Source organism: Marmota monax, unplaced genomic scaffold (genome assembly GCF_021218885.2).
Source record: "Marmota monax isolate L192 unplaced genomic scaffold, Marmota_monax_Labrador192_F-V1.1 WCK01_AAM20220418_F8-fsc00034, whole genome shotgun sequence".
Classification (NCBI taxonomy): domain Eukaryota; kingdom Metazoa; phylum Chordata; class Mammalia; order Rodentia; family Sciuridae; genus Marmota; species Marmota monax.
This window is the reverse complement of record NW_026693934.1, coordinates 8,138,487-8,155,084: the sequence shown is the minus strand read 5'-3', so window position 1 is coordinate 8,155,084 and position 16,598 is coordinate 8,138,487. Positions and strand designations below refer to the sequence as shown.

The following is a 16,598-nucleotide window of genomic DNA, read 5'->3' as shown; positions in this document are numbered from 1 at the left end:
ATTCCCAATTTTTTTTTTTTTAAATCAACTTCTAACACTGGTAGCTAACCAACCTGATTCAGGATAGCATATTAAAAGAATAGACTAGTAATACTTAAGAAATTTAATTCAAAAATCTCAAGTGGACAGATTCTCAGTAGAACTTTTAGAAGATAATACATGTTGGCTGAATGTAAGGATGATCATTTGGAAGTCTATTTACATAATTTATTTCACTAATAGGTCTTTATATCATTATCTTCATATGTGCCAAAAAAGCCTTTGATAAAATACATATGAATTTTAGTCCTTAATCCAGATCTGATATAGGGGAGGCCCCAGAGATCACTAAGGAATGAAACAAAGATACCTATTATCTCCACTGCCATTAAACATTATTCTAAAGGTAATGGCCAATGTAATTAGATAGGAGAAGGCAAAGATAGAATTACAAAGAAGAATGCTATAGATGATGTTGACAGTGTGTGTACCTAAAAAAATATATAACATCAATAATTCAAACAAAAGAATTTGGCAAGATATAAAATTAATATACAGCACTCACTAGATTGACAGGCATAAATAATCATTCGGAAAATTTCATTATAAGAGGGGATAAAGGGTTTGAAATCTGAAGGAAAATAAAACAGTACTCAAATACATCTGAACAAATAGATACCTGTTGATTTTAGGAAGCCTCAACATCATTAAGGTCAGTTCTCCCTAAGTTATAAATTTAGTGCACTCTTAATTAAAAAAATGCCAAGAGACTTTATTATGGAGCCAGGCAAGTTTATAATAATGTTCATTTGGAAAAATAGATAATAGTGACTGCTAATGAGTTTCTTTTTGGAGTAATGAAAATATCCTAAAGTTAATTATGGTTGTGGTTGTACAACTCTAAATATACCTTAAACCATTTAATTATATGCTTTAGATGAGTGAATTGTTAGTTTTAGAAAACATGCAAGAATATCTGAGAATAGATTGCAAAGGAAGAACTATGTGGGGGGTGGGGGAGATACTAGTCCTACCAGATATTAAAGCATACTTTATGTTTAAATTATGTGATAGTGGTATATAAATAGCCCACTGAAACAGACTAGAAGGTCTAAAAATACATATGGAAATCTAGTACATGATAAAGATGGCATCTCAAGTCACTGGGGCAAAAGTCACCTTCATAATAAATGGTGTTGATAAAGGTAAAATTCAATCTCTTATACCACACACAAGAATGGACTGAAGATAAAACCATGTGAGTACTAGAAGAAAACATGGATGGAATCTAATCTGAGTCCAGGGAAAGGTTTTCTAATTAGAACTTAAAATCCATACTGCAGTTTAAAATTTGGGTAAAAATAAACTCTTGATGACAAAGAAAAACAAGTCAAATAGCAAATGATAAACAGATTTGTGAACTGGGAGAAATTTGCATATCACATAGAGCCAAAATAAATTAAAACTAGGAGGTTTTAATGCAGACTTATAGGTTTCTAAAATATGGATATGTGGGTATGCAAATATGTAAGTAGGTATATGTAGAAGTATTGGCACCACATTAATAGTGGACACATATGTTGTTGTCTAAAACACTCTTTATAAAGTAGCCATGCTTTTCCTCAAATAACTGGCCAAGCCAGGTACAGTGGCATAAACCTGTAATTCCAGCTACTCAGGCTGAAGCAGGAAGATTACAAGTCTGAGACCAGCCTGGACAATTTAGCAAGACCCTGTCTCAAGATAAATATAAAAACCAGGGGTATTGCTCAATGGTGGAGTGCTTGCCTAGCCTGCAAGAGGCCATGGGTTCAATCCCCAGTAATGAAGAGGTCAGGGGTTTTGTGGAGAAAGACCGCTGGTTTTATGGCTGGAGCAAGGAAGGTATAAGATGAGCCTGGAACATAATATTGCTAGAAAGTAAGGAAGTACTTTAAAAATGAGAGAGGAAGGTATTTCATGAGGACCTAGATTGAAGGGACTCTGGCTCATCTGGGGCAGTTTGCCAAATAAAAAAAATGGACAAAAATGAATTGGATATATTAAAAAATGAGGAAGAAGGGAGGGCATTTCTTATAGAACAAAGATAACTGGTAAAGGTGGAGGATATGTTGGAGTTGGAAACTCTTCATTTTACAACTATATACATAATGAAGATTGGTTTAGGCAAGAGTCATTGCCGCAGTCTGGCTGGGCACAAAATCAGGAGCCACTCAAGCAGGAACAAACTTTATTTTTGAAACTGCTGCCAATGCCGCTTACGCTCCCGGGAGGATTGCCCACCGACCCACCCACGCAGCGTTCTCCCAGACCCCAACAGGAAGTCCCTCCTCTGGAATTCCCTCCTACTGCACTTCCAACAAATGGGAACTCTCCAGGAGTCCTGTAGCAGGCCAAGGTGGACAGCAGGAGTCCAATATCCATATGAATGCAGATCCTAACATAATCATATCATCTCAATGGCTTGCTGGCATCACCTTTCAACCAAAAATGCCATGCATCATATTACTTGGCTGTGGCTCTTAGCAGGTCATCATTAGCTTTTAATCTAAGTGAAAGTTTGGGTGAAGAGCACCATACTTGCATGGTTTTAAAGTGTTTTCCTAAAGATTGTTTCTTCATTGCAAGGCAATAGTGACTATATCATGGCAAAATGGAATGATATTTTCAAAGGATGGATCACACTTAACATCAACAGTAAAGACCAGATGGAGATTACTTACATGAGAGGTGTGATACTCTGAAAGACACAATACTACTTAGTGTACTGTTTGATCCATGAATGTGTATCATAAATCTAGTTATGAGGAAACATTAGATAAACCCAAAATGAGAAACATTCTATTTCTAAAAGAGCTTTAAAAAAAAAAAAAAAGACTCCATGTAATTTTGAGGGTATGTTAAAGGGACACAGGAGCCAACTGACAGAGCTCCCAGTGGCCATCACAGAAGCAATGTGAGCAACAAATACAGTGGTAATTACATTATAACTTGAAGTAAAAAAATAAATATTCTTGAGTTCATACTGATATAAATAATTGAATAAGCCTGGCACAGTGGTGTACTCCTATAATCCCAGAGGCTGAGGCAGGAGAATCGGATTCAAAGCCAGCCTCAGCAAGAGTGAGACACTAAGCAACTCAGTGAGACCCTGTCTCTAAAACACAAAATAGGTCTGAGGATGTGGCCCAGTGGTTTGAGTGTCCATGAGTTCAATCCCCAGTACTTCCCCCGCCAAAAAAAAAAAAATGAATAAATAAATGGGTCAGAAGATACAGACCTCTGTGCAGAGTTAACTACTTCAAGTATGAGCTTTACAAAGTAACTTCTAAGGAATTCAGGTATAAAGAAGAAAATTTCAGTGCAGAAACCTGTCAGAACATTATCTTAGCCAGGTAATGAAGGCTGTTAACAACAAGGATAAATCACATTGACTTGCATTCTTGATGCGATGTGAAGAGAATGATACTTTCTGGTCTTCCTCCCCAGAATACATAACTCATCATGAGAGAAGCAGATAAAACCCAACTGAGGGACTTTTTACAAAGTAGCCAACTTGAACTCCTCAAAACTGTCAGGGTCAATAACAATAAGGAAAGTCTAAGAAACTGTCACAGCCAAGAGGAGCCCAGGAAAATGACTATTAAATGTAACATGATACCCTAGATGGGATCCTAGAATAGGAAAAGTACAGATAAAGTTGAATATATGAATGTTGGCAATATTATTTATAATGGCTAAAAGATGAAACAAATGCAAGTGTCTATCAGCTGATAAATGGAGAAGGAAAATGTAGTCTCTCTAAACAATGGAATCTTCAACCTCAAACATGAAGTATTGATATATGTTGCAACAATGGAAGAACCTCAAACATTATGCTAAGTGAAGGAAGCCAAGAAAAAAGTCAGATACCACATGATTCCATTTGTATGCTATCAGAGAGGCAGAAAGTTAGATTTAAGTAGTTGCCAGGGAATGGGGATAGGGATTGAGCATAGGATGGGCAGAAGGGAATGGCTACTACTTCCAGAATGAACTTAGATAATGAAATTATCTAATGGAACTATCTGGATTTAGATAATAGTGATGATTAATCAATCATAAATATGCTAAAAACCTACATACATGCTATATGCATAGCATATAAACCTATAAGTATGCTAAATCCCATGTGCATCTATATTTCTGTATTTAAATTGGCATAGAAACATATCTGAAGAAAAACACAAAAGATGTGTTGGTCTTTGGGAAGGAGAATGTCTGCATTATACTTCCCTATATTTGTTTATTTTTGAAATCTTTGCTTTTACTGTTGAATAAGGTAGAGTACATGTGTTGAACATACTTCTCTGTATTTTTATAATAAAAAGAATTAAAGCAGGCTAGGGATGTGGCTCTGTGGTAGAGCCCTTGCCTAGCATGTCTGAGGCACTGGGTTCGATTCTTAGCACCACATAAAAATTAAAGAAAAAAATAAAGGTATTATGTCCATCTACTACTATTTTTTTTTTAATATAGCAGTTTGCATCTTGGGAAAAAACTCAGTACCAAAACAATTAAAACACTTTGTAGAAGGTCACTACTAATGTTTAGAGATATTGAGAAAAGCAGTTTACAAAACAGTATTGTACATATTTATGCTAGTGTCCTTTATATATTCTATGTCTTTAAAAAAATCCTAAAATGAAAATGCTGTGTCATTTTCTTTGTATTTTCCTAATTTACATGTATGACATGGAAACAGGAAAAATGAAAATATTTTGGTTTTATTAAAGTTGAAGTTCTTTACTGTTTTCAGTGATAACATGCTTACCTTTGGGAGTGGTAGCTACTTACCTGGGTGAGTAGGGATAGGTAGCAAGAGAAGAGATCCATTCTCTCCTGCCAGGATGTGGTTGAGGTAGAAGATTCTGTACTTTGATAGGTGGCTGCTTCATGCTTTGGCACCTGTAGTGATCATCATGTAATGTTGGGTCTCCTGCAGGTGCTACACTATCTAGCATTCCAGAAACCTGCAGACCTTGCTCGGCACCTGTTACCTTGTGTGATTCATGCAGCTGTACTCAAGGTAAAGGAAGAAGGTAAATGTCTTATTTGATTAGTTATTAATTCATTTCTAAAATGGAAGTGTATAAGGCTTAATTTATTTAACAATGGATTTGATCTTTTTAAAAACCAGAAAGTCTGGAAAATATTTCTTCTGTTAAGAAGATTATAAAGCAGATCATATCTCATTCCAGTAAAGTTTTGCACTTCCCCAATCCAGAAGACAAGAAATTGGAAGTAAGTTTGGTATAGTTTCAGAATCTTGCCAAATGTTCATCCCACTTGGCAATAATTTTTTTAAAGAAATGTTTTTAAATGGCTTTGCTTTTTGCCATTTTTCAGTGTACTTCTCCCTTTTCCTGTTTTAGGAGATCATCCATCAAATTACTAATGTTGAAGCTATAATTGCTAGAGCCCGGTCCCTGAAAGCCAAGTTTGGAACTGAGAAATGTGAACAAGAGGAGGAAAAGGAAGATCTTGAAAGGTAATCACAATTTAATTATCTCAGGTTTGTCCTTTTAACCACCATTCTCTTTAGAAAATTTAGAATACTGAAATTATTTTGTGGTATTCATACATTATTTGAAACAAGCATTCACTAGAGAATTAATTATCCTAGGATTTGACCTCTGCTCTTAACTTTTACTGGGTGTTTCCTTTTCTTCCATTTTCAGAAACTGTCTAGCAGAGTCTCTTTTTCTAGGGTCCTTTGCTCCTTGAGATGTGGTGCCTGAGGTTTCCTGTAGCAGAACTGTTTGCTAACTCCATTATTTGTAGTGTCCCATATGTGGCTCTCAGCAGTCCCTGTTCCTTGACCATAGCACAGTGTTCTGGAACTATACATCTACTCACTGTTCCTAGTTATTTTAAACAATGTTTGTCATAGCAAAGGCACGTATCTTACAAATATGTTTTGGAAGAGTGACCATATGGCTTGTCCCAAATAAGGCAAATGATTGGGGCAGTCTCTCCCTCTTTGAGACAACATTTTTACCAGTAGAGTCTGTCACTGTGAGCTTCTGTCCATTTTTACCCGTGTTACTTGAAAGTACAGTGTTTTGATGTGACACAGGTTTCCCAGTTTTTCATAAGAAATCATTGATGTTAAATAAAAGCTATTGCAAATGCTTTGTCATATATTATCAAGTTCTTGTTTGAACTTGTATCTTTTGTTGAGTGAAAATTTCTCTCAGCCTACTTTACTCTTGAAAATGTCTTCCTTTTAAATGAGCAGAACAAGCTCTAATCAAGGGAATCATTCCTGAAATAGCAGTATGAATTAGTGAGCAGGTGGTGTTGCTTGGTGGCTGTGTGCCTTCGACTGTTAGTTCCACTGTACACTGTGACACGCTTTGAAATTCAGTGTTTCTAGCACATCATGGCACAGCTTACAACTGCAGCTATGCCCAGTAAAAACATAGATTTTTAAGCACACACACACACACACACACACACTTTAAAAAGAAAAAAGAAATATGGATCATTGCTTTGCTAGATAAATAAAATTTGGTTTCTATGGTCTAAAAATCCTTATTCTGATCTTCAATATAGCATTTCCCAAATTTCTAGTATGAAACAAATAGACTGAATATTTCTTACATTGACAGAGATAGGCTTTTTAGAACTTGTAGGAAAACAGAAAAGCAGTAAGATTGTCAATTAATTTTAATTCTAAATGTCCTGTCTAGCCTATGAAATTTCCACTCCGGCATTACTAAGTTTAACCAATATTAAATTTTATTGATAAGTCCTCAAATTATCTGAGACAATGCAAACAGTGTCCTGAGCAGCTGCTCCCCATCCATTCATCACTTTTCTCTCCTAGGTTTGTGAGTTGCCTGTTGGAGCAGCCCGAAGTGTTAGTCACCGGGGCAGGAAGAGGACATGCTGGAAGGATCATTCACAAGTTGTTTGTGAATGCTCAGAGGGTATGTGAGACTCCTTACTGACTATGGTGATCTCACCAGACCTCTGTTTGGGAAGATGTCATTTTGAGCTGCTAAGCGACAGGCATTGGGTTTGGATGAAGAGACAATGACTCTGACTTCTGAGTCTGAACTCAGAAGTTTCCTACATATTTAAGTAAGACAAGTACATCTTAGGAACTAAATTTCAGAAAATAGAAGTATGAAATCCATTGTTATAGAAACTGAACATAACTATGCTGTGGAAAACAAAAGCCTCCTACTTTCAAATTACAGTTCAGTTTTAGACTGATGGAACTTTAGAGTTCCATCTTTAAACCCTACATACTTCAAAACAAATTCATAATTCAGTCTGAATTGTAACTCTAGTCTAATAACAGTGAAGAGATCTAAATTAAGAGATTTCCTTTCTGGAAGACAATGATTTCAAGTTTTTTTAGTACTATGGAAATTTAAGCTTCAGCACGGAAAGAAAGCCCAATTGAAAAATTGTCATCATTACCTACTAGTGAAAGAAAGTTTTTATTCGTACGTAGTACCTTGGTTACTGTTAACCAGGTACTGGCTTCCCACAAATAATAATTATTTCAGGGCGCATTACTATTAAAGTATTATGATGTGCACTAAATACAGGTTCCCCTGACCTGGGAATGTGATGACACTGGAAACCAAACCGGTTCAGTGTTGAGAGTGTAATTCTTGTAAGCAAAGATTTTCATTGGTCTACACATGGAACAATCCCTGCTGAGTCGGTCTGGAGTACTTCTAGTTAGAATATTCAAAATTATGGTCAAATATTTTGATCCAAATTGTTTGTAAGTGCTAACAACAGATTATTAAATTTAGAGAGCTACTCCATAAATAATTTCAAGTTAAAAACCAAATATTTTGTTTCCTTTTAAAAGTCTCGAAAACAATAGATGCTTGCTTTGTTTTGTTTTCTGGCATGAAAATGAGTGGATTTGGTTTTCACATCCTTCACCAGCTTCCTATGCAGAATTTTACAGGCCTGTGTCCTTATTAATCATTACTATGAATTTTCCTCAGCAAAACTCTTCTTTGATATTTTTTTTAATTTTGTATACTAAAGCAAAATTATTTTCAACATGAAAATAATCTCCAACTATGCATAGGCTGCATTTTTATTAAATTTTTGACAATGCAGAAAATTAAAAAGAAAAAAATGACAAACATCATTGGGTAGGAAAACTTAACATTTAACATAGTCTTGTTTTCAACTTGATATGGCTTTCAAAATTAGTAAACAAAGCAATGTGTTTTCAGTGTCTGATTATATAGCTAATGCCCTTTAATAGACACTGAAATTATAAATTCAGCCCACATTGTGTAATTTTTTTAAAAAGATTTCAATTTTTCAGACCCTGCAGTGAATATGTTTAAAGAATTTGTAGACTTGTATAATTCGTATAACAAGCATCTGGTTGGTACATTTTTAAACTTGGCTCTTAAATATCTGGCTAAACTGTTGAAGTTTATTCATGTGAATTCTTCATAATTGACGCTTCATATCAATTTTACAAATAAATCAAGATTTTAACATTTTTAAAAAGTTGTGATGACATCTGAGAATTCTACAGCCTATAAGATGTATTTAAAACTTTTCTTTAAAATTACAATTTTTATAAACTTAATTATAGGTATGTACATCTTTAAATGGAATTCAGCACAAAATGATTTTTGCTTCAGTTTTGCCAAGTCCTAGACATTTATTCACATTCACTGGAACATCTATTTTTCAAGCAGTACAAACCTTAGGCAATAAATTCAGAAAGAGCTAGGCTTTTGTTAAGATCATTTGCTCATTAAATGACACCCTATCTGTCACCTGTTGAGCCATCAGATGCATGAGTAGTGGGATGTGTCTGTTCTTATTTGACAGCTAGGTGTGTTGTATGTGGTGTGACTTTATTCATCTTAAAATATTCTTTTGATAGGATCATGTTTCTTAATGTAGTGCATGCCGTCTTGGAAATAATCTTGAAAGCTCTTGTCTAGCTCTTTTTAAACCATCTTGCTTGTTCCCTTTCATCACTGTTTCTTTTCTCACTCTTTCTCAAGCTGACTGAATCTTCTGATGAGGTAACAAAATAGCTTTTGTCCCTCATAGTTCCTTGTTCCTTCCCATCCCTCTAACTTCATAAGGTCATTTAAACTAACCACCTAACAGTCTGGATTTGGCATAACTTTCTTGCTGGTGTTTAGCTTAACATGATTCATGTTTCCATTGACAAACCAATTACTCTTTTTTCCAAAGCAATGGTACCATGAAAGTATAGTGACCAGAGTTTTTAAAAAGGCTCTTATTTTGTGCAATGATAATGAAAAAATTGATGCCTTTGAGATCATCTACTCTTTTGTGGCCATTGCTATATGGACCTCTGTCACTTCTGTAGTGCATTAACTGCCCAGCAAACAAGACCAATGTCCCCGGTTTTCATTTGGTAAGTTAACCTTACAAAGAATTGATTGAAAGGGTAGAGATAAAAATCTTTCCAGACTCTGGAGAGAAGATAGCTCCTTACCAACTTGGAACTCTGACTTGGACTTGGGTCATTGCTTGAAGAAACAGAAACCGGCACAGCTCCATGATTCCTTTTCATAAGATGTCTGAGCATAGCCCTCACTTTTCAAAGCAGATTGCCTGGCGGTCGTTTCCTTTCTGCCTATTACCAGTCTACTGGCTCATGCAGTGTTTCAAGCTTCTGGCATTTTCTGTGTTATTTATTTTGAGCAATCATAACATAGCTAACTGCATTACTGAGTAATGTAGGACATTTTTATGTATATATCATATTCATCTGTCCTCAAAAGTACCTGAGTCTAGCATTCGACTTGTTCTTGAGTTTAGCCTTTGATTCTATTCAAGGCTGCAGCCATGGCTCCACCAGAGGAGGAACTGAAGAGAGTGGGCTGCCCAGAGGAAAGAAGGCACAACCCAGTATCTGACTTCCCTGCTCCTGCTGGCCGGGAACTCATCTTACGCACCACCGTGCCGCGCCCTGCACCCTACTCCAAAGCTCTGCCTCAGCGGATGTACAGCGTTCTCACCAAAGAGGACTTTAGACTTGCAGGTGCCTTCTCGTCGGATACCTCCTTCTTCTGAGTCTCCTAAGCATTACCTCAGTGGGGCTTCAGAGGCACTGCCACCTGCTTCCACAGGAACAAGTGCCAGAAAAACCTGAGAGGCCCCACACAGGTGGCCCTGCACAGCTGAGCGATCAAGAGTCACACCAGCATCCGAAGGACTTTGCAGCACCAAGCTTAGGCTCTCTTGTACCTTGATGGGGGCAGAGGGAATGGGCTTGAGTTGTTGAAAAGATTTCTGACTCAAAGAAATGGACTTTGAGTATGGGGGAAAACCAAAAATCAGGAGAAGCTCTTTGTCCTCACTCATCTGGGATACTTTTTATCTCATTCTCCTCTGTGACTGTCCTCTGGGCCACTACCTTGCACTCATAGTCTGTAAACAGTTAATGGTTGTATTTATTAGGATCAAGAATGCAAAATAGAATATCTGTTAACTCAAATTTCTGGATATTTTGGTGGTAGCTTCTAGTCCCAGAATCTGTAATTCACTACATACATGACCATATTCTGTTTATTCAGTCATCTGGTGGTCATCTGTATTATACTAATTAACTTTTGATGAACATTTAGAATATTCTAGGAGAAAGCCTAGAACTTCACTTCATTTTTCCTTTTACCTTCTGGTAAAACAGTACATTAAATGTCACTGTACATTAGTTATGCATATATTGTGTAAGATTTGTTTTGTCATTGGTTCTCCTTTGGGTTGCCCAAGTTACCAGCCTGTAAAGTTCTCCCTTCTCTTGCCATGCAGCATGCTGTCTTTGGTGGTTGCTGCTGGGTACTGTATTTAATGATGTAGAGATGAGCACATGCTAAAAATAGAGCCTTGTTACATAGAGACGATCATGCAGTTAGTATAATTTGGTATATGTGCTAATGTAATGAGTAGAGGATTACTTTAATGCACTATTTTGCTTTTGCATTTTAGTTAAAATGAAAATAATCTCTGGGGATGTATAGCACCCAGGTTAAGGATAACACCACTGTATTTCTAGTTTTGTGAGGACTAGGATGTATTAAGTCTATGATGCTATATGGCCTCTTGTTTAGCAATCTTATTTTTAGGCCTAAAATTTCCACTTTAATCCAAAGTAAAAATAATTATACTGAAGCCTAATTGTTCCTGTGTACCTTTAAAGGATTGCTAGAGTTGTGCAAACTGTTATTTTTGTTTAAAAAAAGTCTATACACACAAAAATATATAGTATATGTTGCACACATGTGTCTGTATGTGAACAGGACAGAAGAATGGCCTGGTTGGTGACCTCCCAACCTTTACAGTGCTTTTCTGAGATGCTAGATTTTGTTGCTACCGCCAAACAACAGATGCAGGACTGAGGACTGGACCAAGTACAAGACATTTCTCTTAAAGACAATTTGTCTACTTTCAAAGAATGTTAAAAACTCTTATGGAGAGATGGGTTTTAAAACAGTATTATGAAACTAATAAAGGAGAATGTTTCTGTGGCTAATTTTCGTTTCTCCCTTCTGAGGAACATTTCAGTCTTATTTTATTTAGCTTTGTGCCATGTCAAGCCTTTCATTAAGATTTGCATCCTAGGGTTGTGGCTCAGTGGTAGAGCACTTGCCCTGCACGTGTGAGGCACTGGGTTTGATCCTCAGCACTACATAAAAATAAACAAAATAAAGGTATTGTGTCCATCTACAACTGAAAAAAAAAGAAAAAAAAAAAGATTTGCATCCTCTTGCTATCTGCAATGGGACATACCTGTAATCCCAGCAGCTCAGGAGGATCGCAAGTTTGAGGCCAGCCTTAGCAACTTGGTGAGATCCTGTGTTAAAATAAAAAGGGCTGGGGATGTGGCTCAGAAGGAAAGCACCTGAGTTCAATCCCCAGTATCCCACCCCCAAAATAAAACGCAGCCTGTTGAGTGTTACCCAGCAATGGTCTCAGAACATTATGCCTTTTTAAAAGGTGATTACCTTATTTTCATTATGTGCCTCTTTATTTCAGGCATTTTAAAGGATCAGGCACCATACTCGGAATTAAGGCAAAAACTACAATACCCTCCTTTCTATGACCTTCCTGTCATATAGGGAAGACATTGCCATAGAATGGAGAACATAGGGTGTGAGTGAGAGTTCCGATGTGTATCAAATCCATTTGTATGTTAATTAGAGACAAGATAGAATACCTTATACTAATCATGGCATGTCTCTGAGAAATAGTTTTCACTCAGGCTCTGAGAATCAGGAAAATCCTCCCAGAGAATGTGATTTCTGGATTAAAATCAGAAGTAGGAGTTGCAAAGGAGTGGGAAGCACAGAAAGCTTTGCTAAGAACCACAGTAATTCTCCCATCCGGTGTGCTTGCCCCACTTCGCTGTGATTATGCTGCTGCTCCCATCAGAAGTAAAGATTATGTCTCCACCCTTTCCATCTCTACTTAGCCATGTCTCTCTTTGGTCAGTGGGACATCAGCAAGTATGATCATGCGGACATTTAAGTAGTACTTGTACATGTGGCTTGCCTTCCCATTAAGAACCTGAGACCACCAGCTGAAAGAGCCCCCCCCCCCCCAAGGATGAGAGCCAGGAGGTGTGTTAAGCAGCACAGTGAACTGACAGGAGGGCTGGGGGTGGCAGAGACAGAGGAAGCAGCCTGGGCAGAAACCCTAAAACAAGAGAAAGTACATGTTTAGGAAGCAGCCAGCATTTCAATGGAGAGTACTGTCCAGAGCAGGAAGGGGCAAGAAATGAAAATGGTAAACTGAGGCAACATCAAGAAGTTCCAGGTAACCCCTAGCAAGAAATTTAGGCTTTATCTTCAGGGCAGTGTTGAGTTTCAACACTGAAGGGTTTCAAGCAGGGGAGTAGTGGTGGATTTTAACACTTTAGCAAGCAAATGGAGTGGAAAGGTTAAATATATACACACTCCAGATCTTTTGCTAAATTGTAAACTTGGAAAGAGGACAGCAATTATATATTGTTTTGTTAACTTCCTATATGCTTTGTACTATGCCCCAAAGAGATGCACAAATGCTTGTGGCACCAACATGGATTGGTCTCACTTTGGGGCTCTCCTCCACGTAAGGATCCCTATACCACCAAAGTAATTCAGCTTGGAATTACTAAACCTTAAGCCTTTATGTTTATATTTCGTTCATTAGTCCAGCAAATACTGAGTGCCTCCTATGTGCCAGATACTGCTATAGGTACTGGGGAGACTGGCATGAGCAGAACACATGAAAGGCCTTGCCCTCATGGGGGTGACTATGAGAGATGCCAAGAATAAACCCTGTGAAAGAGAGGAGAGGGCACTCTTCAGATTGAGGGGTTGGCTTGTGAGGTGGAAATGTTTGAGCAGAGACCTGAATAAAGTGAGGCAGCAGGCCTTATGAAAGGATATCAGAGAGCTGCTTTCAGAGAAAATGGCAGTGTAAAACCTCGAACAGGGAGGATAGGTGGTGTCGCACAGGCACAGCAGAGAGGCCAATGCAGCAGGCACAAACTCTGAAGGGAACCAATGGAGGAAAGAAGGCTGGACAGATGCACAAGATCCAGATTACATCATACCTTAGGAGTTTGGCTCTGTTTTCTTAGCTGAAAGGGGCAGCCAACACAAAGATCTGAATGGGGCTAGAGAATTTTTAAAACCTGCTCTTTGGCTACTGTGTGGAGAATATGCTGCTTAGGTGGGATGGAAGCAGTAAGCAAATTAGGAGGTGTGACGGCTTGGGCTGGAGTGGTAGCAGTGGGAGGGGTCGGAGTGCTCAGATGTGGGATGTGTCTTGATGGCAAAATTTACAGAATTTGTTTATGGGTTCCACAAGGGCAAGAGTCAAAGATGACTTGGAGGTTTGGGTCCTAAACCACAGAGTTACTGTCATTTACTGAGATAAAGATGGGGAAGAGCAAGTTTGGGGCTGATCTGAGATTGTGAATTAGGACATGTTAATTATGAGATATCAACTAGACCCCTGTGGTACCCATTCTCTGCAGTGACTCAGTGGTCCCTGCCTCCTGCCTCTGCAATACCCCTGCACCCTCCATTGTCCCAGGATTGTTCTGTGACCAACAGAATATGTAATAAATGTGGGCATATCAGATTATAAAAGACACTGCCACTTCTGTTTTGGTCTCTCCCTCACCTGGCAGGAGTCAACTTCCTTGTCACAAGCAACCCTAGGGAGGGGCCCATAATGTGGGAAATCAAGGACTCCTGCGAGAGCCCTGTGCATAAGCTTGGAAGTGGATCTTCTCTGGATGATTGCCGCCTGCTGACCAGAGCCATGCAACTAGACTGTTCCCAGATTGCCAACTCTCAGAAATTGTGGAATATTAATTCCAAGCTGCTAGACTTGGGAGTAATTTGTTGCATAGCACTAAATAACTATTACCCAAGCGGTTAGTTATGTAAGTTTGGAGTTTAAGGAAAAGGTTATGGCTGGTTATAAATTATGCAAGAGACTGTCTAAGACCACCTAAAAAGTGATCTCATGGGGAAGAGTGCAGGGGTTTGAGTCAGAGACAAGAGGACCAGCAGAGGGAATGGCTACTGGGGTAGGAAACCGTAAGTGTGCTGTTCTGGAAGCCAAGAGAAAAATATTTCAAGAAGGTGGGAGCCAATCCACTGTGTCAAACGCACTGGGGACATCAAGATGAAGACTTGACAGTTGCATATCTGTAACACAGTAAGAAATCCAGAGCGGTAAACTGGAGTTCTTACTGGGAAAGGATAGAGAAGTGGCTGCCAAGGAGCAAGTTGGCATGCCCTAGGCCCTCTCCTGGCTCTGGCAGGTGCACTTGAAGCTTACACCTTGCTTTTGTTTGTTGTGCACTGTTCCCTGTCAGGAATGGTGGGGAGGATATGCAAGAGGGGAAGCCACTGTCCACTCTATTTCAAACTCATACATAATCCTACCTACTGCCCCTGTTCTGGCTGCCAGCTCCTTTTTTCTGGGCACTCTGTAATGGATGCCTCTGTGGAAAAAGAAGCCCACTGCTGTGTTTGAATCTCCTAGCCTCTTTAATTTGGGGCCACTGGGCACCAAGGAACTAAAACACTTCAGAATATCAGCTCCTTAAATACAAAGAGCTGTTGTGGCCCTTCTGCAGCTTTGGGGAGTGGGACTTGGCCACTTGGAACATACACTAAATCTGGGTCATGTGAGCACAAACCTCTTTGCAGCACTCTTCCCCTAGCAGCTTGGGAGGTCTGACAGGTGCTGCAGGGAGTGTTCCCAGGCTAGCTCATCAGCCAAGGCAGGCAGCCAATAGGCAGACCCATACTTGGGCTCTGTTCCTCAGGGTCAGAGCCCAGCAGCACAGGGCCCTCAGGCCCCACTTGGCCAAGACCTCACTAACTCAGGGGCTCCCTGCTGCTGCCAGCTGAAGGAGCCTATAAGGGAGGCTTATTTTAAAACAAACAAAAAACATTTCTTCCTGTCAGGCTGGGTCCAGATGGGTTTTATCTTATACAAAACCAGATGGAATCTTTGGGTTTTGTTTCAGTTTACAGGCTTGTCCTCATCTTGACCCAGAACAAGGTGGGGATGGGAGTGGGTGAGGTGTACAGAGATAGGACTGGGCTAGATCACACCAGAGGAGCTGCCAGCTGGGCTGGAGCAGGTGAGCTGGTTCTCGTCTGTGGTGCTTAGACTGTGAGAAGAGGTATTTCCTAAGAGAACAAATTTTAGCTGTGGTATTAGGTTCCTAGGGTTGCCCTGATGAAGTGTTACAAACTGGCCCACTCAACTCGTGGTTCTGAGGCTTCCAGTCTGGGATGAAGGCGTCCACTGGGCTCCCGGCTAGCTGGAGGGAGAGCCCTCTGCCTCCTCTTAGCTTCCGCTGGTCACCTACATGGAGCTGCAGGTGCTGCAGGCTCCGCTCTGTCATTAAGGATCTCTCCTCCTGTGACTCCAGTCATGTTGGCCTCAGGACCCAACCTGCCCCACTAGGACCTCACCTTAACCACTGATGTCTGCAGTGACCCTATTTCCAAACAAGGTCACATCCCGAAGTACTAAGGGTTAGGATTTTTTTTGTTGTTTAAATGGATGCAGGGCAGCCACTGGCCAGACAGATGCCCATCTTTGGCTGGTGTAAGCCATGAGCCTGCTGTATAAAAGCATGGGCCCTGGTTCTGGAAAGTTCAGGTTCAGATCCCAGCCCTCCTTACCAGCCAGCCACAGGTGCCAGGTTTTTATGTACTTCTCTAAGCCTCTGTTTTCTCCTCTGCCAAATGGGGACAACAATATATACCCAACAAGCTGTTATAAAAATTAAAGTCAAACACAATGGCATATGCCTATAGCCCCTGTTCCCCAGGAGACCGAGGCAGGAGGATGGATCACTTAGACCCTAGGAGCTCAGGGTCAGCCTGGGTAACACAGCAAGAGCCCATCTCAAAAAAAAAAAAAATTATGATTAGATGATATGTTTAAAAAGTATTCAACAGGGTACTTAATTGCTTAATAAACATAAATTGTTTAAATTGTACAAAGTAGCAGTTATAGATGAATGATCAGTTGTCAGATGTATGTTCCGTTTAATGTGAGGACACATGGATGAATCC

General features: G+C 39.3%; 1 protein-coding gene across 2 annotated transcripts in view; it reads left to right on the top strand.

The window, feature by feature from the left end:
• Nucleotides 1–11,533, top strand: part of Rab3gap1 (RAB3 GTPase activating protein catalytic subunit 1) — an 85,756-nt gene extending 74,223 nt beyond the window's left edge. Inside the window, exons 20-25 of one of the 2 annotated variants that reach the window (XM_058585388.1) lie at nucleotides 4,964–5,060; nucleotides 5,159–5,262; nucleotides 5,394–5,509; nucleotides 6,851–6,953; nucleotides 9,030–9,050; nucleotides 9,838–11,533. In XM_058585388.1, the coding sequence (XP_058441371.1) occupies nucleotides 4,964–5,060; nucleotides 5,159–5,262; nucleotides 5,394–5,509; nucleotides 6,851–6,953; nucleotides 9,030–9,050; nucleotides 9,838–10,074 (678 nt within the window). In that variant the 3' untranslated portion in view covers nucleotides 10,075–11,533. The remainder of the gene's footprint in view (nucleotides 1–4,963; nucleotides 5,061–5,158; nucleotides 5,263–5,393; nucleotides 5,510–6,850; nucleotides 6,954–9,029; nucleotides 9,051–9,837) is intronic. The other variant, XM_046463723.2, reaches the window with a different exon arrangement.
• The last annotated feature ends 5,065 nt before the right edge of the window (nucleotides 11,534–16,598 follow it).